Here is a 26353-nt window from a genome sequence, read left to right as displayed (position 1 = left end):
AAGCGGGGATCAGCCAGCAGTGCCCTTGGAAGTGAGGTTAAGAAGCTAAAGTGTGATGTGAGAGAGATAATGCACAGATAGGGCTGGGTGGAAAACATGTGGGTGAAAGTATAATCTCTCAGTACAGAGAACAGGATGTGGTGTGGTTGAGAAATGAGATGGGTAGAGAATGCCTAAAGATTGCAGATATTGGAATGGCAGAAAGAGACTGATTTAAACAAAAAAGGAGAAATTGTTCACAAGTTTTAGGATGGACATAGATTTGAGATTCAGGAAAGAAGTCATAAGCAGGTGAAATAAAGGTTAAAATTTGAAACTTTAGTGTAAAAAGCATAAACCAGTAAAGTACAGTAGCTGCAAGGATATGATGTGCATGATATGCTTTTAAAGGAAATGTTTTATCTTAGTTTTTCCCTGAAAACAACTTCAAATTTGTGATTAGTAAATGGAAAACTGTTTGAAGGTTGGCTATGGATGACTGATGAAACAATTTTTGTTCTGGAGAGTCAAATGCGGGCTCCCTCATGCCCCTAATGCCTACTTTATTTGGGCCCTAATAATGCAGGTACTTATTTACATATTTAATTTTACCAATGCTTGTTCACTTTATGAGCAAAGATCTCACAGGATCAGTGAAACTCATTAATGTGTGTGAGACTAAATACTGTATTATCAGGAAATTTTCCAAGCCTTGTTTTGTTTTTGAGAAAGGGAATATTTGCAAACTAACTCTACCTGTAGCTTGTAGTTGATGCACAGCATTATTTAAATCAGCAACAAGTACTGGTGTTATTTTCTTTAATTATGGATCTTTTTCATGAGTTGACTATGAACTGTGAGTTAGAAGAATGAGGATATGTACTTGGATTTACAAATGGTGAAAATTATATTTTCAGACTATTTATAATTAATGAAAAGCTTTATCTCATTAAATGTGGTTTTTATTATCTGGGAAATTGGCTAAACAACAAATGATGACATTCAAGATCTGTGTAATATGGTCAAGGTGTTACAAATTTGTTTGGAGGAGAGCAAGAAAAGGATGAACTTGTCTTGAAAAGTTCTCCAGCATATTGTAATAAAATGTTAAAAAAGACTGGAATATCTGGTTAGGTTTCGTTTCTAAGAAGATGACATGTTTAAAGAGGAAAAATTAATTTCTTGAAAATACATAGTAACTTATCAGGAAAATCCAAATGTTTAGGATTTTTCTACATTGTAGTAATGTGAGGGGAATGTAGACTGTACAGTTCCATGAAACTTAACTAGAAATGTCACCGTGTGAGGCAAGCTGAGCAGTTGTGTGAAGTGTCCTGCCTCTGCGTGATACTCAAATATTTACTCCTGCAGCAAGAGGTGTGGTGGTCTGATTAAGTGTTTAGGTTGAGATTGAGGAGACAGGGTGGTGGGTTATTTATTTTAGTTTATCTTGATTGCTTCTTTGTTTTGTAAAAGCTGTGAGGTCTTTTGTGTTATTTCTGCTGACATTTCGCAATCACATAAACTAGATCTTTTAAATTATCTCCCCGAGTTTAAGACCCTGTTAGTATTAAGACCTCTCTTAAGAACAAGGGTAACTTCTTTCCAAAATGGCTTTTAAGAAACGTGTTCACTTTGGTGTTGGTGGTAGGGAGAATAATTAATCATCTTTCCAGGTACAGCGTTGCAGTTCCTCCTGTGCTGGCCGGGCACTTGAGAGATCCCAGTGGATTTCCCCAGGTTCAGCTTTATGTTCTGCATTCTGAGGCAGAAGCGGTGAGGTAGGACTAGCTGAGTGCAACAAGAAGATTTTACTGGAAGAAACATCCACTTAGTGGATTGGAATAGGAGTTTTGTAAAACCAGGGATTGGCTCTGTGTATTAAACTGCAGTAGGTGCAAACAAACGTGGGGTTAGGCAGCGGGTGCTACCTGCTCTTCCCGCTTGGATCTCTTAGCCCCCAGTGACTCCCAGTTATTTTGGTTCTGCAGGGTTGTCGTTCAGTTTCACTGGAATCTCAATAGTTGAACTGAAATAATTTTCTTAAGGGAGTTAAAATAGTCTTAAATATGAGATGCTGGTGGTATTTAAGCTTAGTGATTCTTAGATTAAATGGTTTTCCATGTTCTGTCTGCTTTATACTTCAAGGCTGTAATTGTGGGCTGTGTAATGAATACATTTTGGCATCATTTGTAGAAAATCCCTTGCAATTTTTGAGAAAACATGTAATTGTCTTAAGGTGGTTGTGCTGAACAGCCAGGATTCATGCTTTTTACAATAATGAGGTAACCATATCAGTGCTCCAAACTCAATTTTCAACCTTGAGTTTTAATTCTGAAAGGGGAGCCTCTACAGACCTTTATGCACACATTAGGTGGGAATACTGCTATTATTTTATATATAATTGATGCTGGGAAATGTGAATTTTAAGACCTTATATGTAAGTGTTTCTTATGATCTTGATAGACTATTTGCAGTACTTTGTACTTAGCATTTTAACTTCTAATCATGCAGGCATAATCAGACTGTAAGTCAAATCTGAAACTTGTGGCTTCCCCAACTGCTTTTCTTCATTATGTCATTGGAAAAGAGGTTTGATTTTTTTTTTTTTTTTGCCGCCTTGTGTTCGTTTGTGGGAAGAGGATCATGCTCCCATATCTCCCTAGTTAATCTGACAGTTGCTTGGATGTTGCTTTTTTTTGGTTATTCTTGGTTTTATATGATATGAAAACAAATGCTGTTTTCCCAATTAACCTTGTAAATTTTTTTTTAATGCAAATGGTGCATTCTGCTCCCATAAAAGAATAATAATTTTGCATATTCTTAAGCATTTTAGGACATCTGGGAATTGAATACTCCCTGTGACTGTTTTGTGATATGGTATATGATACCATAAGAACACTCAACATTTAGTCACATATATTTTGATAAATTATCTTTCGAATGTTTTAAATATTTAGTATTTCTTTGAGGCTGATGGGAACAATAGTATCAAATAGTTTCCTTTCCAAATCATTCTCTTTAGAAAAAAAGTAGTTGACTGTGAGTGTCTTTAATTTTCCACATATGCTAAAGATGCACTGAATTCAGAATGCTGTTACAAGTTAGTTACATTTAATTTTAGTTTCATTAATTTTCTTTCTAAAAGATACGGATGGTTTTACACAATGTAATGACATAAAAACTAAAAAAAGAGATACCTGGGGAAAAGGCACTGGCTATAATTTTTTCTACCACAAAATCATGGTGGTTTTTTGATTACAAGTTGGCATGCTTTAATCACTGATTTTTAAATGTTTTTGCTAAGATATTACATGTTAAGGCTCCCCAGATATGAAACATCAATTTTCAGTGTTTTTTTAAATCAAGCTAGTAATGTTAAAAACAAAGTTGAAATTCCCATGTGCAATTAGATGGTTTCAGTTTTATACTCAATGTAATAAAATATATAACAGTTTTATGTACTATGGAAGAAATGGGTTTTGATTTTCTCATTATGTCATGTTTTATTCAATATTTGAGGCTGTTTGCCACAATTTCTTTAGTGTCTTTGACAGTTCCTAGCCCATTGCTTATTTACAGAGATTTATCCTGGTGTTGGCCTCTCCTCCCATCTTTGTGTCACCAGCGAATGTACTGAGGAGGCATCTGCCCCTTCATGCAGCTCATTAATCAATAAATATAAATATAAATGAAAATACTGGGCCCAGTTTTGAACCTTGAGGTCCAGTCACAGATAAAGTACTGAGATTTGGTGCTTGTTCATCTATATTGTTCAGATTGGATTTTAGTGTGAATACCCTTCTATTTGTGTCAGTTTAGTCATGAAGGAAATAACTGCTGCTGCTGAAGTACCTTTTAATTTCTACATTGACTATTCATTTGACTCTCAAAAAGAAATTGGCTCTCAAACAAGAAATTGATGTGGCCTGCTGTCACTATTGCCAGTGTGACCCTGTGGTTCATGTTTATTTCTGTCCTGAATGTGAGTGCTGAATTGCCTCAGAAGTATGGACACCGATTATGCTATAAATTTGCTAACTTTCAGTATGGAGCCCCTGAAGTGGTGCAGAATATATTGATGGACTTTGCTGTCTTTTTAATATGCTGGATTACAGAAACAGGATGAAAAATGAGCAGTGAAGAGTTTGGACTTTGTAAATGTTTGTAAAGAATGAGGAGCCTAGCTATGACGGTTCAAAAGTGTGGGTTTTTTTCTCAGAACATTGAAGTTTGTACTCAGCTTTTGTGTATGCAACTTCAGTGTTCAAATGTGCTGTAACAGGGTTGTTTTACCTTTTTAAAATTGTAACTTTTTTAATGGAAGTGCACTTATGGTTAAATTACATCACTCCTTTTGTTTTCTTTGTAATTTGAGAAGAAATGCCTTGTTAACCAAGGGAAACAGTATGTGTTTTTGTACTATTTGATTTATCAGAGGAAGTACATTTCTACAAGAAATAAAGGTTTTATGAATAATGTTATTCCTGCAATCCAGATTAGGATTCCAAAGGCTGTGGTGAAATATAGGAGGACTTTGCTGTGTATTTCTAGGCTCATATCTTAAAAACTCTGAGAGAAACTGATACACGGCACAATTGTGTTACATTTTAGTGTTATCTGAATCACAAAATCTTGAAAAATTCCACTGTTTTGGAGGTGCCAGTAATAACATCTGGTTTTAGTTTAAATTCTTTATTCAGTTATGTTAATTTTGCCTCAAAACCAATGAGTACAGTAGATTCCATTGCAAATAAAGGATGTGGGGGGTGGTGGTGGTTTTCATTTTGTTTTGGGTTTTTCAATTTGGGTGTTGTTTTGTTGCTTCTGGGGTTTGTGTGTGTGTAGTTTATTTTCTGTCAGGATATTTATCTGTGTCTGAAATAATATTTCAAAGAGTAGAGAAGGCTCTAATTTACTGCCATGTTAATTTCTTCTGAAGTGTAGGGATCTGGTTTTGTAATCAAGTTTGAGAAGTATTTACTGTTGTTAGCAAGATATTTGTGAAGGGAAGAAGATGGGGCTACTATAGTCTTTCTCTTGAGCACTGAAGTGTATTTACAGGTGACACTGGAAAGGGAAGTTCACTTTTCAGTAGGACTTGTTACAGAAAAATCTTCTTGTTCATTGGGTTGACAAAACAAACAGCATATGGCAAATCAGTCAACAGCCTTCCAGTTCTGTAACTATTTACGTAACTGGTCCTGTGATCTCTGGTCTTCTGAAGTACTGAGCAGTGTCTGCTCCCTTTTAGTTGGGAGTGTGCACAGAACAGTCCTGGTGATTAACTCTGGTAGTATTTGCAGCCCTTCCTACACCATAAAAGGCTAATGATTTAATTCAATAAAATTGAAGGGCTGATCAAAATATCTGTGTATAGGTATCTTACTCTGGTTTAGAAGAGCAAATATTTGTTTACAAGCTATGAAGTTACAGTTTTGTCTTTTGAATATCAATAGCAACAAATGTAAGGTTTATGCCTTTGTCTGAAATTTATCTGATGGGAGCTGGTACTAACACTAGGAAATACCTTCTCATATTCCAGCTGCATTCACTATAGCTTCTTCATGTAGGAGGAAAGAGTAACTGAGACAGTTTATCAGAGCTATGCTGAATGAGGAATTTTGTCTGGGTCTCTGTGTTGGAGCTAAAAGATTCATGTTACAGGAAGAATCACTATATATTACTCCTGTACCAAGTTCTTGTAGGTTTACTGGGTATTTTAATTACAACTATTGTGAGAAATGAACTTAAAGTTAAGAGCAGGATATGTTATATTCTTGTGCTGTAAGTTTTATTTTATGAGTTCATTGTTCACTCCAGTTGCTGTTTAGAAATAGTGTCATGAAATGTGTTTTTAGGGAGCTGTTGACAACAGTTTAAGATTCTAAATAATGTGCACCTTCATTAAATACATATAAGGGAAGTTATCAGGAATATACTATGGATATATACTTCGCTTTCTGTGTTAAAATGAAGTTCTACTGGTGATACACAGTGTCTGGATTCTCTATAGATATTTTTACACTATATTTGCCCTAATTGTCAGAATCATAAACAATATGATTCAACCCATAGGTTCAGTTCTTTCTCACTATTCTATTGAGACAAAGCCTAAAGATGCATCTTTTAAGAGTGAAACACACTAAATTCACTTGTCTGCGCGGGATTTCTCCATCATATTTGTTAAATAGTTTATAACTTTTAAGTCAGTTGAAAATGGTATCCTACAGTCTACTTAATAGCTGAGCAGATAAATACAGGGAAGTGATATTTGGACGAGAGGGAAGTTGCCATTCTCGCTTCTTTTTCATCTCCCCCATCTGGCAGAAAGTACTTCCTTGTTTTAAATTTGTATCAGGCATCTTGGCTTCTTGATGAGTTCAGAGCTGTGACACTGTAATAGTTTTAAACTGTAGCAAAGTCTATAGAATAGCCTCTAATATGCAAACAAAGTTATTTTGAATGTCACATTTCAGTTGAGTAAAACTCACTAAATAGTGCAGTGTGAGCTGGGTCCCATGGTATTGCAGCTGGACATGTTGTAATACAGTTGGTACAGAGTTTTGTGTGCACATGCAGATCTTGTTTTCTGAATTTGTGATGTAGGGCATCTCGGTGCTCTGTAATATTCCATATGCAAACCTTCTGTCTTTCCCCTATTGCCTCGCTTTGTAACATCCAGACTACTCCCTTCTTGAGTGCACTGTTCACTCCCTTAATGTATGGAGAGGAAAAAAGCAGTGCAGACTCTGCTTGTTAGATGCTGTGCCAGACTGGCCAGAGCAGGAATTTAACCCTTCACTGAAGAAGTTGTTAGTGGGCGAGATCCCTTTCTTGTTTGTACAAGTTTTGAAAAAACAGATCCTCCAGAATGCAAAAACAGATTCAGTCACATGTGCAAGGACTGGGGAGTGTCAGAGTTGCTTGCTCAGTCAGTCTCCCATGGATGCATTTTTAATAATTTTGTGGAAGTATCTGTAGTTGGTGGAGAGGCATTTAAAAGTTTTGAAATGCTTCAGTAGTTTCATCAAGGGTTCTTTAGTCATACACTAAAACATTCACCTTGTACATAGTGTCAGGTCATGTAATAATATTTTGTAACTGAAGAACTAAATGATTGTTTACACGGGTTTTGAAAAATAAAAGTCTTGCATTGGTGTTTTCCAATGCAAATAATTTGTTCTTGCAGACTTTCTGTAGGCTACCATTAATCATGCAGTAAATGTGCTGGTTTTGCACAGAACTTCTGCTTCACATGAGGCCTCACGTGCCTGTTGGTCATAGAGCAAATTCAGTATTCTACTACTTCATTGATTTATAGCCTTACTACTTTATAATCTGTTATTCTAGTGTTACTGGAAAGATGGGATTTTCTCCAGATATTTCTTATAATGAACAACAGCATCTCTAAGCATTGTACAAACAGTAGTAGCATTTTTTCACTGTGATGCATGATATCGCACTTACTTCATTTAGGGTTAAACATAGTCTTCCTGTCTCCTATTTCAAGTGACATAACTAGGACGAAAATGTACTTATGCTTCAGCCTGTTTATTAACAGCCTTCAGCCATTCCCAGAAGACTCAGGAAGTGCTGGTTTTCTGGCTTGGCTATGGTGAAAATAAGATTTCGTGGTGTTTAGGGGAATGGACATAATTATATCCTTTGTATATACAAGGCAAGTGTAATGCTGCCCCTGTGTTAAGATGGCAACTATTTTAATCCAATAATGCTAAAAAATACATGGTTTGTGATCTGCTGTTGTCTTGTATAGAGATGTTTGAAAATGGTCTGTTTTAAGTTAGTGTGGGAATTAAGCATAAAATAGAATGTGTTTCAGAATTAAGCTTTGGTTCAAATGCGGATGAAACTCAAGTATTCTAACAATCTCTATTAAGAACATATGCGAAAAAAATCTGACTAAGTTTCTTTTAAAAAGGATCTTCCCAATTAAAAGTTGAATGAAATTAAGGGGATGATTGAAAGCTAAGTGAGTGGGTTCTGATCCAGTTTACAAAGAAGGATTTCCTGATCTATATTTTATGTATGCTTGTATTCTAGCGATACTTCATATGAGTGTGTGTGTGTTTGTATTTTCTCAAATGGTGGTGGTAAGGGAGTCCTTACTGACTGCTTGGGACGCAGTTCTTAGCTCCTTCCTAGCTTGTAGGTAAAGTTACACACCCACAGGGGAGAGCCTGTTCATTGACAAGCACAATGTGAACAGGCTATGATGGGTAGCAGAGAGGAAGGAGGCCTGGAAATGTGTTCTGGCTATTACAAACTGTGTTGGTAGAACTTGCTGGGGAGGAAGGTGTGGTGTGTTTAGGGAATAGCCCTCCCTGCAGTGTGTGGCAGGCTGTGGGACTATAGAGGGGGTCATTGAGTGAGGAAGAGAGCACACCTGCAGGTACTGCACAGAAGTGATGTTTCCCTTACTTCAGTTTGCATCATGGTGCAGTGAGGCAGATCTGCTGTTCTAGTCCTTATGAATGTGACCATCTGTTAAGAATCTGAAGAATTCTGGAGATTATTCATTAACAGGGCAAATAGGAGTGGTTGTTGAGATACCCTCTGTGGCAGCGTGTTCCTTTCCTCCCTTGTTTTAACAGTGCTGTTCCTTGTCCCAGTTGGGAAATTTTTCAATCAGTTTGCTCTACTGGTAGGGAACTTGCTGGTAAAATCTAATGATTAGTCCAGCTCTGATCCATCCAGTGGCATGGGTGAACTGGTGTGTGCAGCTGTAATCTTTAATGTTTTTCAGCTGATCTGGTAATCTCTAGAAGCAGAACTTGATTCTTTTGTAATTATGGCTGCTCTTTTCAAAAGCAGTCTAAAATGTTTGCACACATATTGTGTCTGTGGCAGATTCCTGCTCTTTCCTGGAAACTAAATGTGTCACACCTGTGAAGTTGGTAGGTCTCAGACAAGACATCCCCTCCTGCCAGACCTGACTTTCATCTGGAGTTTCCAAAGCAGTTCCTTTGCTGCTGCTCTGGGGACATCTTTATGGAGAACAACAGTCTTTGTCTTTCTCTTCCTCAGTTGCAGCTCTCCTTTTTTAGCTTTGCTTTAGAAAGCTGACTTGCTGTATGCATTATCTTACAGCGTGGCTGCATCTCCAGTGGTTCAGTACTTTTTTGAGCTTTTTGCTCACTTTATCATGCAAATGTTTCTCTCATCATAGAAATTGACTTCTTAAAATTAAAGTTGACAGTGATATTGCTTTTCAAAAATATATACTAAAGCTTAACGGGCAAATAGATTTTTCATACTATGTTGTTACTATGAATTTATTAATTCTTTATTAATCAGGGCAAACTAGTCTTTTGTCCAGCTAAAAGTGATTTTGACGTTACTGTTGTTTTCCTTTTGCATATTAAGCACTGTGCATTTCTAGCAGAGTTTCTCTTTTAAATATTTTCAAGCTACAACATAGTGTACTGTTAATACCAGTGTCTGAAGTTTTGCAAGCAAAGTAGCTTCATGTCCTGAAGGTCAACCTACAGACTGTTTTCTGAAATTCTCTTTAGGAATTATTCCTCTTTTCATGACTCAAAAAGACTAGCAGATTTTCTTCATAAAATCCTGTACAGATGCCTGTACAATCAATAGTGAACTTCTGTTTTAATATGAAATTAAAATGTGAAGTACTGTTTTTGTATATGAATGTGTAACTCTTTTTCTAATCTTAATCTGAGTGCCTCTGCTTTATTTCCAGTGTCACTGTGACTTTTGATGTTACCACCCTGAGCCTTCTAATTGATATTAATCTTTTAGTGCATAAAATACTTAGCCTTTAAGTTTGCTCACAGCACATTTTTCCTCTCAGCTGTAATACCTAGATTGTTTTCAGGGGGAATGAGGTACAATTTGCAGATTAGTCTGGAGCTACAATGCAGAACTCGTAGAAAGCAGAAAAGCAAAACACTTTCTTTTTTGTTCTTGATATAGAAACAGCTCTTTGTTAGTTTTCAGACGTGAAGCTAACAGGGTGCTTTGAAAAGATAAAGTACTGTTTAGCTGGAAGCAGCTTTTGTCTGCCTGGTTAGAAGAGGCACATTGCAGTTGCAAGGAAAAAAGAAAGACCAGACCAAATTGATAATTATGAAAACAAACAGGCAGGAATACAGAGGAATGATAATCAGTTCAGACAGTAAAATAAAAGAGCTATTCTCCAAAGATAGAAAAGGAAGCAGGAATGCATAAAGATAGAGACAAAAGTAGAAACCCAAAACAGACAGTGAAGATGTATCCACAAAGAGAAACTGAAATGTATTGTCAGAAGTAGATTAGTGTGGCATGCTCTAATTAAAATACAGTTTTCTAATTAACTTGTCCTGAAGACAAAGAGGGAAAGGTATGGTATATTATGCTGGTCAGTTCTCATTAATATATTAATTGATGATTATGGTCCCCATAACTTTTAATGTAGCGCATCAGGTAGTTCATTGTACAAATACTGCAAGATATTTATTTTGTTTTGTTTCATTTTTTGAAGTAAAACAGGGAATAATTTGAAGACCTTGATCATTATCTAAAAATAAAAAAAATAAAACCCAAGCAGCATAATGTTTCATAATTCAGCCATTTCATAAGAGTTTTATAAAATCTCAATATGTTAAATAGTCACTTAATAATGCTTTGTGACTTAAAATATTTAACTTCTTGAATAGAGTTGAGTGTTAAGAAGCAGTCTGTTTTTCTTCTGCAGTGCTGCTCATGCAGGCAAAAAAAGACATTATACAGAATTTAACCTATTATTTAAATTTATCCATAATTCAGGTTCATTTGATAAAGCCTCATGGGCATAAATTGAGTAAACAAGAACTGCTGAGATGGGTATTAAGTTACCTAATCGCCCACATTTTTTCACTTGGCTTTCTGTGGACTTGTAGTTTTGTGGTTAAGTCATAGCTTTTCCATGCTCTGAACACTGTCATAGTACATATTCCCTTATACCAACCTGCATAAGGGTTAAGAATTTAGAGAGCAAAAGACAGAATTGAGTTTTTAATCTCCCACTCACTGACTTGGAAGTTTAGACTGGCTGTGCTGCCTGGAGAACAAAGAATTGGGAAAAAATCTCATCTTGAGCCAGTGTTTCAGAAGTGCAAATAAGATCACTTGGGTAACTGCAGACTAAAATTGTGGTCAGATAAAAGTATGGAAGTAATGATGAACAGTTGAGTCAATAGAGAATAAAATGATGGTAGAATAATTAATGCAAAGTATCCTAATTTCAAATAAAATGTTTTATTAAGTAGATATTGCAGATGTAATTAATTGAGATAGGTTTCTGAAATTGTAAGTCAATGTACTTCAGTGTTTAATGTGATTCTTAAAACTTTCAGCTGTATTGTGTGGAGGTCAGTGAAATGGGAGACTAATTTGAAAGCAATTCAATGTTAATGCAGTTAGCTAGTTTACATACTGTAAAGGAATAAATTAGTGAAACAGAAGGATTTTTTTACAGAATGATACCACAATCGTAGCTTTAAATGCAAGTAGAATTGCTTTCTGAAGTTCATGAAACCCTGTAAAAAGTTCATTAACCCTGTAAAAATCTCTATCTTGTTGAATGCCTTTTATTTGAAACTGCTACACTAGTCATTGTCTGGACTGGTAGCTTTGGGAAGACTAAACGTGCAGTATTTATGCTGTAGCATGCTCGTCCCTCTGAAGAGATCTCCCATGTTTTTCTTTTTATTTGTTCTAAAGGCTTGTTTGGAGAAAAAACAAGTGTCAGTAAGAGGAGGAGAGCTAATCTTGAGTTTAACCCAGGAGAGTCTGTTTTGTCTTGGGTGCAGGTTTGAGTCAGGTTCGCTCTTGCCTGTGATGCTTCAGCTGCTAGTTTTGTAAAGCAGCTGGTAGCTGCAAACACGTGATAAGCTTAGAGCTGCAAACCTGGAGTGTTTATAACATTGATGTGTGGTTCCAGTAAATACTCTGGAAGTAGAATTTGGGTAGGTGGCATTTGTTTTGGAATAGTCTGTTTTGACCTACTACAAACTTCTTGTAAAGTGTCAGATTTGTTTGTAGTGGAGACGCTTTGGACTACATTCCACTTTTGAGTGGGCAGTTTCTACGTAGGGCCGCCATCCATTAGCTGACCTTAATCACTTTAATAATAATCAGCTGCAGTTTTAATAAAGTTTTTAACAAAAATTTTCTGCTCAGCTGGCAAGAGGTGTGGGCAGTTACTAGACAAACAGCAATATATATGTGCTTGGAAATATTGTTGAGAACATCATTATCAAGGTGTAGACAGCCAGATGTTGTAGGATGTGAATTTTTTTTTTAAATAACATTTTGCTGATCTCTAGTTAATGCAATTTTCATATTTCTTATAAAGGAGGTAGCCAAATTGCTACACTGATGTATTTATTTTGAAATTACAGACCTAAATTTTATTGAAACTGTTTGGTCTGTTCTGTTATCTGTAGAGCATTGACTGGTTTTTGACCATTTTTTTTTTCCATTGTACACATCACTTGTATCTCAGTGCATTAGTTTGATTTCCTTTGTAGCAGTCTGGAAGATTTGCTGTTTCTGTTCAAAAAGGAAGCTTTTTGGGTTTTCTTGAGGCCCAGAGCTCAAATGTGAGCTTCTGGAGAGAGATTGAAAGTAAATAAGTGTATTTGTGACTCCTCTCTGGAAGCCTTTCTGAAAAGGCCAGGCCTTTTTCCTTATTCTCTGATGTTGCCTTTATCTTCTGCTCATTTATCTCAGTGGCTTTACAGAGCAGTGTAAGGTGATTCTTATGGCCACAGACTTTAATTCAAAGGTTTATTGTTTATAGGGAATTTGAAAAATTGTGAAGCTTGTGGGATAATCCAACAAAGCTGTCTTTGCACAGAACATACTGTTTCTAGAATCACATGAAGAAGAGGAAATGAGGGGAAAAAAAGAGTTTTTGTTATACAATCAGTGATGAAATCCTTGTAGTAAAGCATGATAACTTGTCAAACGTAATTTTCATATTAACAGCAGACCTTGAAGGAAGTTTGAGCAGTGGAGTCTTTTTTTGTTTCAACAGAATATTTGGAAAGCCACTGTCTCTGGTTGCATGTTTGGAAACATAAGTAATGTGGTGTTCCCTAATGCTAATGAAACCTTAGCAGCAAATGAGAGCTTTGTGGTCTAAAGAGCTTAAGTAGGACAGCAAAGGCTTTGTTCTGCTGTGTGCTGAAGGAAGTCAGTTCTTTTTAATGGTATTAGGTATTGACTTCATGCCAGAAGCATCTTTTACAAACTGCTTTTGGATGCTAGGTTAATTTTGTAAGAGTAATTACACAAATGAAGTGTAAAAAAGAAAGGCTACTTGAGATTGACGGATTTTTACGCATATTTGCAAATGTGGTTTGATGCCACAGCCTGGTCTCTGTCTGCCTGTTCCCACACTCAAACCATGCATGTGCAGCTTCTCTAAAAGCAGTAGCAGAAATGTCACTTTATTTGACATAAGCTGTTTAGAGTGGAAACGTCCACTTGGTGCAAAGTGCACACATCAGAATAATGCGAGATACAGGCCATGGTTTCCCGAATACATCAAAATCTCGTCTTCGGTCCCTCTCACATCTCTTGGCAGTTTCTGTGGGTCTGTGGTGAAACATCAGGGAAAGTGGTTGTGATTTTGGTGGGGAGAGAGGTGCACAGGCTGGTGGTAGAGCAGGATGGATGTTTGGTGGCAGTACTTGCATGCCATTGGACTGAAGTGTTGCAGGCACTAATGGCTGTGGCTGAGAGTCCAGGGTGTAGGATGCTGGTGCCTGCAAGGCAGCATTGGAGAGCAACCTTAATCTTGTAGTGTTACATTTATTTTTGTTGGTTATATAGCTGTGGTCACCTGGTATCTCTTTAAGTAAATATGTGTTCCCTGAGTCTTACAGCATTTTAGGCATTTTTTGATTTAGCTGTAGATCATCCTGCTCATTGAAATTGAGCTAAAGTTGGTAGTGCTAGAAGTCTACATCATTCATTAGGTTCAGGCAAGCCACTGAGTCTGCAAGAGATAGCCTCTGATAAACAGCCTTCAGAGCTTTTTTTTTTGCAAGTTAATTAAACTTTGAACTTAATTACTTCCTTAGCTTTTTTCTTTTTTTTGATTTTTTTTTTTTTTAAGTTTACTGTGAAGTGTCTTTGGATTCAGCCTCTACACGATGCAAACTTTGTTTCAATTACTTGCCTTTTTGGATTACTAAATAACTGCTAATTTTAAATGCTATTGAAAGCTGAAAATCCTTTATTTTCTCACTGTGGTGGATTATTGTAACATAAAATGCAGATATTTGCTAGGTAGTATTTTATACCTTTGTTTTCTCCTGCCTAATTCTTTAATTCTTATCCCCCATATTTCCACTTGCTTTTTGACTTTTCAGCTTGTCCTAATTAGTGTATCTTCTACCTGTTGATCAGTGCAGAGTGCAGTGAAAGATTGGTTTTGAAGACGGTTTAATGTATTAAAAATTCCCCAAGTTTTTCTTTTTCAGAAATGTAGTTTATTTTTTATTGTTTCTCCTTTCTGTTTTGTGCCTTTAGTTTGTTATAATTTCTTAATTACTAAGGACAGGTTTACTTGCTTTGGAACCTCCTGTTAGAGCTGATCATGAGCTGTGTATATAGTTTTGATTTAATAAATGTTTTCGATATGCAGACTACCCCCAAATTTAATCATGCTGCTAAAATTTATGTTATTTTTATTTCAGTGGGTAATCCTAAGAGTGAAAGTAATTTTTTGTATCCAGTGAAATTATAATTTACTGTGTTTCAAAGCTACCAGACATCTCTTCCGTGAGCTGTCTCTTATTTATCTAATAGTGATCTTTGGTTGGGTCTGTTATCGTGGTGGAAAAGATGCACTTTTGAAATAAAGGGTTTTGAGAAGAAAGAAAGAAAGATTTGCATTGTGAAAATGATGAAAGGCTCCTTACACTTAACATGCAAGTATTTAGAGCTGTTTTTATAAAAAGAGGTGGATCTGTTCCTGCACATGAAACCTACTGTTCTGGTATACATGGCTGATACGTATGTACACATTTGACTGACTTATAACTTGAATGACTTCTACCCCAGTAGCAAGCATTCCCTCAGAGCACAGATTACAAATAAATGATGTGTAAATCTGGTGCTGCTGTGATTCTTTACTAATTCTGGGTAATTTTGTTTCCTTTTGTTTTTAAAGGATCAGTTTGATAACTTGGACAAGCATACACAGTGGGGCATTGACTTCTTGGAGAAATACGCAAAATTTGTAAAAGAAAGGATAGAAATTGAACAAAACTATGCAAAACAACTGAGGTAAGGTTTTCTTTCTTTGCAAGTGGATCTTAAAAGTTACTTAAAATCACTGTATCACTTGGTGGGCAAATGTGAAGTGTCATGATTAATGACTGTTTTTCATTTACAGAGTGAGTTAGATCACTAGCTTTTTTCACAGCAGACCAGTCCAAAACAAAATTATCTTTGGGTGTGCACTTGCTTGCTTGTTTTTGCCTTCTCTCCCACTCTTCTCTCCCACCCGCCCTTCAGATCTTTGAACTAAAAAGGTTTAAGGCTTAAAGTTAAAGATTCAAAACAAGGAAAACCATAGTGATTTTTTGCACTGACTATCAGCATGTTTGCTGTAAAGTGCATTATCTGTATCTACACTTGAGAGTGTGTTTGTGCCTCTGCTACTAATTAATTTCTCATGTTGAATTGGCAAGAGCAACACTACATTGTGTTAAGAAATCTGATGGAAATAATTGAGTTGAACTTGAGAAAACAACAAGACCTTCCTGTCCTTAAAGCACACCCTTTCCATAGCAGGTCTTGTCCCTTTGGGTGAGACTGTAACCCAGCCACCCTTTGTCTTAGCTCTGTTCTGTAGCTGCCAAGTGAAACATCTTTTAGGTCCAATAGGAATTTCCTTTCAGGGATCATGCAAGGAGAGTAGCAGCCATGAAATGGCTGCTTCAGAATAACGTTATTTCTTCATCATAAAGTAGGTTAATTTTTACCAACAGTGCGCACAGTGCTTGAAGAATAAAATTGAAAGTAAGACAATCTTGTGAACTTGGCCTTCACTGCCATCTTTGCCTTCGCCTCATCTTTATTGTCCTGAATTCCTTTGGGTATTCAACTGAAGCTGCAAGCCTACCCTTGTCAGACTGAAACTGATAGCAACTTCTCTCCTGTGGTTTCTTCCATCATTTGCAAACCAGATTGTCACTAGATAGAGAGCTGAGAAATCCTTCCTCATTAATACAGTAATGAGGTTCCCAGCTGAGGACATGGATGTTCGGTATCTGGGCTGCTCATTTCCTTTTTGATTTCTTTATCAGTTTCTTTTCATCCAGTTGTATATATTCACCTAACATAATAATCCATTGTTTTACTGAAGGAATTTTTTTCTTGGAAGGAAGAAAATAAGTACCACTTTTCCAAAGCTGGTATAGAAGAACTTGAGGAGGTAAAGGAAAGTTGGAAGCATGCACAGCACAGTTGGCAGCCCTGTTTTAATTTGTTTTCAGTTGTCTGTTAAAAAATAGAGATATATTTTGTTTCCACAGATCTCTATCAAGATCTTTTCCTTAAATAGTATTAACAAATGCCATTTTGCTTAATTGTATTTAAAGGTTCATTCCACAGCTAGCAAGATGAGACCACATTATTACTTCAGGATTTGAATAAAAATAGGAAATTTTCTCTGTTGAGCATTTTACTCTGGGTAAAACTATTGATTTTTCTCGAAGTGTCATTCAAAAATGAAAGAGTTTTGTCGAGTACCCGTTCTGTCAGATGGCTGGAGTGACTGTCCCTGTGCAGTAAGTATGACAGCTCTGGGAAGCACAGGTCTTGCTGCACACATTACACAGTGCACGTGCACTTCCTGCCTGCTTCCCACCAGGGGCTGTTCAGCACACACATCACAGGGTGACTGATTTTCTGCCAGTAGACCAGTTCGTGAGTTACTCTTTGATATTCTTGCATATATATTCTTTGGGGGAGAATTGACTCTTTAGTAATGAACTGTCTCATGATAACACCTTGATTTCAGCCATCATTGCTCCTGAGGACATGCACTATTTTAATTATGTAACATAGTTGTGAGGCCCAGGGGGGATTGAGATCAAGCAAAATTGTCACCTTCAGAAGAGTTAGCCAGTCTGCATCTTGGTCCTGGGAAGTTCTGAGAGAGGTGTTGTGGGATGGACTGTGGTTCTGGTAATTTTAATATTGGCAGCATATGGCCTCTGAGATAGATATAAATATCCCTAATGGAAATTTCTAGTAGATCACTGTTTCTTCCTTTTATAATGGAAAACAATCTGTGTTGCAGTCACTGACTAAAATACTAACAATATGATAAATCTGAAAAAGTGTTTGAGACTCTTTTAATATTGAATTTTATAACTGAGATTAATACTGCCCTTGGTTGGTAGAGTATAAACAGTACAGGAAGTGGTCACCTCTTGGTACTTCTGTGGCTCTCTTAGTACTGGGATGGGAGACCAAGCCAAGTTTAGTCAGGAGATACAGCTAGTGATGTGTGGTGGTATTTTTTTACTGTCTTGGTTTCAGCGTGGACCATGAACATCCTGTTGAGATGACTGTTGGATTTGATTCTCAGAGACTTCAAGGATGAAAGTTTGAGTGAACTTTCCATAACAGGTTTCACTTATTAGCGTCGGTCTCCTGGCAGAAATTCACATTCACTTTGTGTATACCCTTGCATTTTGAAATCTTTGTTTTTCTTTATACTGTCACAGCTTAGTGGTGAGCCTTTCCCAGGTGCAACAGCCCTTCCATGTTTTCTAGGAGAGGGCAGGTGATGCATGTACAGCATATGAGGGGCTGTTTGAGCTCCTCATATATTCTTACTGTATTCAGGTGTTGCATATCATGGTTGCCAAGTAATTCTAGAAGTGATAACTTTTCCAAATGCTGGTTTTAGGTTAATTCTTTGCTATTCTTCTTTGATACTGAAAAAATTACAATAAAAATTGGGGAATCCTCAATTGTCTATGGGGGGAAAAAAACCACCCTAGACAGCTTGTCTTGTCTTTGCCTGCAACATAATGTGTTCTGAAACAAAAAAGGATGTGTTATTTGATTTTGTTTGAGCTAACTTAAAGGGAAATCTAAACTTTTATGTGGTTAGCTCTCCACTAATTTATTGTGTTACCACAAGGTTTGCAAAGGTTTTTAGAGGCTATTACTGAGTTACAGGGATGTGAATCAGGACAAAGATATTGCAGGGTACATTACCACAGTGCATTTTAATGATATGACTGTTTAATTAGTTTTTATTTTGTAATTGGAAAAAATGAGATTTAGTATGTGCTAAATTACTGAGCTCTAGGCTGAATATTTAAATTGAATTCTCAGATGTTGTTTTTGACCAACATTGTTTCCTAAAAGGGGCAATGTGAAGGTCAGTTTTGTTCCATATCATTGCACACAAAATAATTCTGGAGGTTCACTCCCTTTTCAGCCTGTCTAAAGCATTATGACACTTGAGCAGACAGAGGAGTTCCACTTTCTGTGATGTTAGGCAGTAATACAAGTTATACCTGCAGCTGGAGATGAAACTGCTATGGAATAAAATTTCTGAATACGGTCAGCTTCTCTATTGTTGGTTTAAAGCAAATAGCTATGATTGCTCCTAAGGTCTTTGTTGCCCAGTAAAATAGTGCATTGTGATTTCTGGAGCTACCTGGTTACTCTATCAAATCTATTTTTCATCTTCCTTCTGCATACTGTTGTGTTCAAGTGATATTTGTATAAATACAGTATGAATATATGCATATGTCTAGTCAAACTGAGACAGCTTCAACATTTTTAGATGCATAATCTTGGAAAGATTTTTAAAAATGGGTGTAAGCTCAACTGTAAAGCTGGGTGCACAGATTATCACCACATGTGATCATTTCTCAAAACTCTCTTCCTTTGATTGGAGCTGAGATTTTACACTGCTCATTACTATTCAAATATGGTTGTGGCAGGTTTTTTTTATAGTCCTGTTGCTATAAACTTAAACATGTGATTTCTTAATGATTCCAAGGATATTCAGCTTTGTAAACTTGAAATCTAGGTTACACTTTTTTAAGGTTGATTGCTCCAGTGTTTCTGATGAGATGTTACTAAGCCACAGTTAACTGTTATTGTTTTCACCCAGTCCATAATACTGATGTGCAGTCATTGAAGGCATCAGAGTTGTATTGAAGCTATTAAATAGAGATAGGAAATGCTTTTAAGTACTTACTGCAATTTTAGCTACTTATGAAAGCAAAAAAATTTGTGATCAGGCTCATAGGTAATATGATATAGGGGCTGTAGTGATTCAGTATGAGCAGATACCACAGTGCCTGAGCTGCCACCTTCCTAGAAGTTGTGCTGTGTTGATGCTGCTGCTTCTGTTCTTTATGTGCTGTATTAATTGACTGAAGAAAACTTAGTTTTTGTTGATAAACACAATTTTTAACACATCTGTAAAATTTTGTGTGATGTTCTATGTACCTGACTGTAAGTAATTTTTATCAGCTGAAGTGCTTTTTTAAACTTCTGCCTACGTGATTGAGGTGGTACTTCTCTTAAAAATCAGGTTCCTGTCTCACTGATGTTGGCCTGAGACCAATTTATACCAAGAAGTGAGGTTAGTAAAATTGCAGGAGCAGCACAATTGGATGTGGTTATTCCTGTATAAAATCTGCTTCCAAATGGCTGGCTGTAATACAGTGTGTGATAGAAGCCATCAAAACTTCACTACCAAAGAGGATTAGAGTGTCATCAGCTGCACTTTTCATAGGAAGCAAAGGCATTAATCTTATAGATTTGTTTCTGTTCTGATGATGAGCAATTACTTGTACAATTTTCTTATAAACTAGTCCAGATCCATATCTGAATTCTGACAATTAGGCATGGATTTAGATTGAAATGTCAGAGGATGTTATGCATCCTTATAAGTGGCAGCTGGCTTCTCTTTGAGAGAATGCTTCACTCTTCAAATCTGTGCTCATACTGGCTGCTTGTCAACCTGTGCTTTTCAACAATTCAAATTTAATATCTCTTTTTGATTAGGGGTTGGTATTCACTAATTGGAAAAGCTATCTGTGCATAATTATTCACATGAACACTGTCTTTTTCTTTGACCTTTAAAACCTGCATTTGCTTGTCATTTTATATTTATTGCCATTGATTACTGTACCTTGTGCTGTCAAATCCTGATCACAGTGTCTCAAACCTGTGTGTTCCTTTGATCCAAAGGTAGATGGGATTGACTAATGAATCTGGCAGTTATTAGGAGAAGGGATTATATAATATTTATGTCTTTCTAGAAATAGTAAACAATTGCATTAAAGAATGAAACCAGAACAAAAATTAGCACAGTAGTAAATCTGTATTTATGACCCTTCTCTCCTGCTGTTTTTAAATGTATGGCTTTAGTAAGTAATTTCTTATTTTTAACAACTCTGAAAATCTTCCCTTGAAAAGGCTCATGCATGGTTGCTTAGCTACAACATTGTATGTGTGTTATGCGTTTCACCTTCTGAATAAAAATAACATGAATTTTAGGAATTTCCTATTCATTAATAAGCGCTGAGGAACAAAGCAGAAATGTAAGGGAAAATGGAACACAGGAATGTTACTTAGTGAATATTTTTTTCCCTATTTTGTTTATGCATTTTCCTAAAAATGTCTACATTTAATCCCTACCAAGTAGAATGTTACAATAGGCAGTGGGTTCTGGGGATGGAGAGAAGAAATTTTTACGTGAACTTCAATAAGCAGGTTACTGTAAAATGTGTAGGTAATTTTTTATTAAAAAGTCAGTGCTTATTCTCTTTCTTAGTACATATTGATATAAAAATGACCTTTCTTATAATAGTAAAATTTTTTTTGGTTGTAATCTCAGGGGGTATAGAAACAGGCAGAAGATCCAAGTTTACTATTTCTGCACCAACTGCCTGCTCATATTCTGGTGTATCCTTTGTGACTGGACATAATCTCACTATGTGGGCTTTTGTACCATAGAGAAGGCTTCCAGATAAATGGGTTTGAGAAATTGTACAAGATTATTTTAGATGAAAGTAGAATTAGCACCTTTGTTTTAATGGTAAGGTAGTTCATAATTAGTAACAACTGAAGTTACAGAGAGAGTGAGATGACATGCATGCCAGATTTTTTTCTCCTAGAATCTTCTCTTAACTCCTCCATTCCTTTTTTTCCTGCATTCTATGATAAGCAGGTGATTTCATATCAATGTTTTCAAAATTTGGACTGTGATACTGTGCTAAGTGCTGGTCCTGTGGATTCTAGAGAATTGCTTGGTTTCTAAAATCTAGGTATTGGGAATGCTGATGGGAGGACAAAGTGTAAAATCTCTTTTCAGAAAAGACATGTTGCCTCTCCTGTTCTGGGCATGTCCTTATTAAAGATTTGGAAATAGTGTGGTTAAAATCTTTGCCCAGAATCTGTTCTCAGAGCTTCCCTCAGGAATGGAGCTGTGTGCTGGTGGCACAGCACAGTGTGCACTCTCTGTGTGACACAGTGATCGTACATTGGCCTTGTCCTCGTCTGCTGCTGCCTTCTGCATGCAGGGGTAGGATGTTAAAAACAAACTCTGCATTTCGTGTCTGCTCACTGCAGTAGAAGTTTTAAAATGTTTGCAAATTGCTCTAGGTCAGAGTGGTGTAAAACTTTGATAATACTGTAGATTTCAGCCTTGTGTTATCTAAAGAACCCTTATAAGTTGGCAGAGGGAATAGATTTGTTTATAGAACATTAAACAGAAATAATTTGTTCATGCAGTTTTCTATGTGTGTCTTCTCAAAAGAGATTCTAAAACAGGATCTTGTTTTTTTCTTCTTTAATAGAAATCTGGTAAAGAAGTACTGTCCTAAACGCTCACCAAAAGATGAGGAACCCAGGTAAAAATGTCCATTTCAAGTTCTGTGTGTAAAAAGTGAGAACTAACTGTACGTGCTGTCCTCTTATGGATTTTTTTAAAAGATAAAGTATTTAATTGGTGATGACAACAAAAGAATTGTGCTTGGCTTCTTACAGTTCTGCTATAATTCTCAAGCATGTTTACTTCCATTGGTATTTTAATGTAGTAGACATGGCAGGTTGTACTTCCTCCCTTCCAAAATTATCCTTAGGTAACTTAAATTTTGAAAGCAGAAGTTTAGCTTACTATGTACAGACTAGTATTGTTTTTTAAAGAAAAGCAAGTGTGTACTTAGGCTTTAGTTTTTTGCTTAGTAATAGAGATTTTCAGTGCATTTTTATGGCAATACAAATGTAGCTATGCATCTCTATAGTGAGACATGAGTGTACACAAATTGTCATGTTATGGGCAAGAGGATCTCTCAAAATGCTGATTTGCTTTGACTCTGGAGACAAAATAAGTGGATGTCTACTGGTGGAGGAACAATTTGTGCTAAGCAACTTTATTTATCAAAAATGTGCTTGTTTTGCTGTCCCTTCCATAGTCATTAAAAAATTTATTTGAAAAAGCACAGTATTTTTTTTCTTTAGGAGTAAGTCTTAGGAAATAAAACAAGTGGACAAGTTTCAGGTTGCAGCCAGAGCACATACTGTGCAGAGTGCCTGAGAATTCACAGTAGGAATTCCTCTAGCTCTTTTAAACTATGTAAAGATCCTGGGCCTGAGGGAATAGGCCTTCCAGTGCTAGAGTGGCATTTGAAATTCCCAAAAGCCAAGCCTAAGGAGATGGCAGTATTCCACAATTAAAAGAGAGAAAGATGTATATTTTAATGTGCTGCCTGTTTTTTTTTCCCCTTTCTTCCCTTCCGCACACACTTTCTACCCTTTGCCCCTCCTCTTCCCCCCTTTTCAGTGCCAGCCATAGTGGCACCTTACTTCCAGCCAAGAGGTGGGCAGGCACACAGGCAGCTGTCTGCAGAGCTGATAGCAGCTTGTTCAGTAAACCCATCGGCATGCATAGCAGTGGCATGGTTGGCATGTTGCACCTGGAGAGCACCAAGCACATCATCTGCAGCAGGCTCAGCTCCCAGCCTAGGCACGGGGGTATCCCTTCCCAGGCTCAGGCCCCTCCTGGCCCAGCTTAGGAGGTACCACTATACTACAGGGCTTGCCAGGTAGTATTCTTCTTCTTTCTTTTCCATCCACAAACCCCCTGTTCTTGTAAAACGTGTTTGAACAGACGTTGCAACATATAGTACATGCTAGGCTTAACTTAGGCTTTCCCAGCTTGTGTTTTACTCTAACTCAATTAGCATTGAGATAAGGATTATTGTAAAATGTTTGTGTTTTTTTAATTTAATCAGGAGTACAGGCTATACTAAAGTAAGTATATTTTAAAAAGCTGCCTAACTTTTTGTGTGTGTGTGCTTTCTGTCAGGTTTACTTCGTGTATTGCCTTTTTTAACATCCTCAATGAGCTGAATGACTATGCAGGACAGCGAGAAGTAGTTGCAGAAGAAATGGGACACAGAGTGTATGGAGAATTGATGAGATACTCTCATGATCTGAAAACTGAGAGAAAAATGGTAATTTCTGTGGTTTTAAAGTTGAAAATAGCATATCAAGATGTATGTCTTTTAGTGAACTGATGTATTTGTTTACTCATTTTGATGAACCCAGCAATACATAGGTTTTGTGATACATTTATAAACCACATTTAAGGTTTTTATATAATATATAATGTTATATACTGTAATACAGTTATTAAACCTAAAAATTATTTTCTTGGGAAGTCAGTGTTTGCTAGAGATCTTTTTTTTTTTGCCAGTGTACCACAGTATCTGGGATACAATTCTTGCATGTTGAGTAATATCTTCCAAAGAGTATGGGTAGCTTGTGGAAGGTACTGCACATCATAGGCTGTCAGCTAGAGCAGGGACTAATTATTGGTAATAATACTAAAAATATAGGCAAATTTAATTTATTTGTGGTGTTTTTAGCATCTTCAGGAAGGGCGAAAGGCTCAGCAGTATCTGGACATGTGCTGGAAGCAGATGGATAATGTGAGTTTGTGTTTGGATTTTATTCCTGTTGAACTTAAGTAAGATATACTGGCTGTAGTGGAATTGTTTTCATCTCTCTTGCTTAGATTTAATACTGAGGTATATTACTAAATATACAAATAATTTAGTAACATAATACAATTCAGTGTATTTATAGTTCCCAGATTAAAAATCTCCTGTAAACAGCTTCTGTGTTTGTGTTTGAGAGAAGCCTTGGTTTTTATCCAGCATAACCAGCATAAAGGAATCTGGTTTTAGCATGGGTACAGACTTTTGTTGCTTCTCCTTGGGCTACTAAAATTGATAGTTTATTTATATGAAGATGAAATCTTAAGTCACTGAATTTGACTTGAGCTTGAGGGCGTGTTCCAAGGTATATTCAAGAATACCACTATAGACTATTGTATTTTTGGGAGATAGAATTACCGTTTAACAGATAAATGCAGGAAGTGAATGTCTCTAGGACAGACTATAAGCTTCTTTTTCTTGAAACAAATGCTTTTAAAGATAAGAAAATATAAAAATCAACCAAGTCTGTTCAAGATGCATTCTGATATTCTGGTTGTGTGTCTTAAAATTTATTATACCTTTGATTCAGATTATTGTGAAGCAGTACTGGAGAAGTGAATTTCTGTTTTGTTGTTGTGGTCCCAGATGAGCAGGTTCTTGCTTCCCTGTCATGTCAAAGAGTTCAGTTCATCATCAGAGGATCAGAATACAAGCATATGTGGTAGTTTTAGATGTTATCTCTTCACCAAGATAGTTCCCACAGTTCAGCTCAAACAATACAGTGCTGTATATTTACCTGAGTGCAAAGTCAGTCTTTTAAATACATTTAGATGCCTTTAAGGGACACACCTCAGTTGCCTGACTTTGCTGTGAAGCAGGAGCTCAGTGTATCAGTTGCAGTTTCTCTCTAGAGATGTGAAATTCTGCAACAATTTTTCCTACAGCAGTTGTCTTGACAACAGCTGCATATAGAGAACATCAAGTATATTGAATACTGTTGTCTGTGCTACCTGCAGCTGTGCCACTTGACATGAATACTGATGGTGATTGTAGTGTAGATACGTCCTTCACACTGCCTTCAAAATAATTCAGTTGACCTAGTTGCTGTGCTAACAATGTGCTCCTTTCAAGGGACTTAGTGAATTTAAGATACTTAAAAGGAAGCTTTGATATTTAGAATTCAGATTTAATGTTGGAATAGTGGCTGTTGAAGCACTAAGTTTGTGCCTTTTGTAGAGCAAAAAGAAATTTGAGAGAGAATGCAGAGAGGCAGAGAAGGCACAGCAAAGCTATGAGCGACTGGACAATGACACTAATGCGACAAAGGCTGATGTTGAGAAGGTAAGGGTGTGGTGGCTTTACTTTATTATCAATTGTATTTCATTTACATGTTAATCATCAGTACTGAAACAATATTCATTGACTGTGTGACATTGTGTGTAAAATATGCTTACTTGTTACGTGCCAAATCAAAGTTCCAATGAGATGTAAGCCAGCACATGAAAGGAGTGTGCTTCAGAATCAGAATGGTTTGGGTTGGAATGGACCTTGAGGACTCCCCTGCCATGGGCAGGGACAGCTTCCACTAGACCAAGTTGCTCAAAGCCCTGTCCAACCTGGCCTTGAACACTGCCAGGGATGGGGCATCCACAGCTGCTCTGGGCAGCCTCTTCCAGTGCCTCACCAACCTCATAGGGAAGAATTTTTTCCTAATGTCAAATCTAAACCTGCCCTCTGAGTTAAAAATCATTCCCCCTTGCCCAATTGTACCTGCCCTTTGAAAAGTCCCTCTCCAGCTCTCTTGTAGACACTCTTTAGGTACTGGAAGGGGCTCTGAGGTGTCCCCAAAGCCTTTGTTTCTGCAGGCTGAAAATCTCCAAATCTCAGCTTGTCTTTATGGGAGAGATGCTCCAGTCCTCTGATGATCTTTGCCCTTGTTTGGACTCTTCCCAGCAGGTCCATTTCCTTCCTGTGCTGAGGGCACTCCAGGTGGGGTCTCAGGAGGGCTGAGCAGAGGGGCAGAGGCCGCTCCCTTGAGCTGCTGGCCACGCTGCTTTTGGGGGAGCCCAGGATAGGGTTGGCTTTGTGGGCTGTGAGTGCACAGTGCAAGGGCCCCAGTCCTTCTCCTCAGGGCTGCTCTCACCCCATGCTCTCCCAGCCTGCATTAGTGCTTGGGATCACTCCAGCTCACATGAAGGACCTGGCACTTGGCCTTGTTAAAGCTCATGGGAGCCCCTCTGGATGGCTGTGCTGAGTGTCTTCCTTTAACTGGCAGCTGTCTGCTGTTTGGTACCTCGTGGTTTATGGGATCAGTCACTTTTCTGGGTTTTAGGATACATATTTAGCAGTCTGCCTAAGGGGCCTAG

At 37.2% G+C, this 26353-nt stretch overlaps 1 protein-coding gene across 3 annotated transcripts in view; it reads left to right on the top strand.

The window, feature by feature from the left end:
- Nucleotides 1-26353, top strand: part of FNBP1L (formin binding protein 1 like) — a 52834-nt gene that overhangs the window by 9149 nt on the left and 17332 nt on the right. For all 3 annotated transcript variants that reach the window (XM_059478434.1, XM_059478435.1, XM_059478433.1), the window contains exons 2-6: nucleotides 15167-15282; nucleotides 21843-21896; nucleotides 23354-23501; nucleotides 23916-23978; nucleotides 25224-25328. In XM_059478434.1, the coding sequence (XP_059334417.1) occupies nucleotides 15167-15282; nucleotides 21843-21896; nucleotides 23354-23501; nucleotides 23916-23978; nucleotides 25224-25328 (486 nt within the window). The remainder of the gene's footprint in view (nucleotides 1-15166; nucleotides 15283-21842; nucleotides 21897-23353; nucleotides 23502-23915; nucleotides 23979-25223; nucleotides 25329-26353) is intronic.

Source organism: Ammospiza nelsoni, chromosome 9 (genome assembly GCF_027579445.1).
Source record: "Ammospiza nelsoni isolate bAmmNel1 chromosome 9, bAmmNel1.pri, whole genome shotgun sequence".
In the NCBI taxonomy this organism is placed as follows: Eukaryota; Metazoa; Chordata; class Aves; order Passeriformes; family Passerellidae; genus Ammospiza; species Ammospiza nelsoni.
The sequence above is the reverse complement of the archived record's forward strand: the minus strand, read 5'-3'. Positions and strand labels throughout refer to the sequence as shown.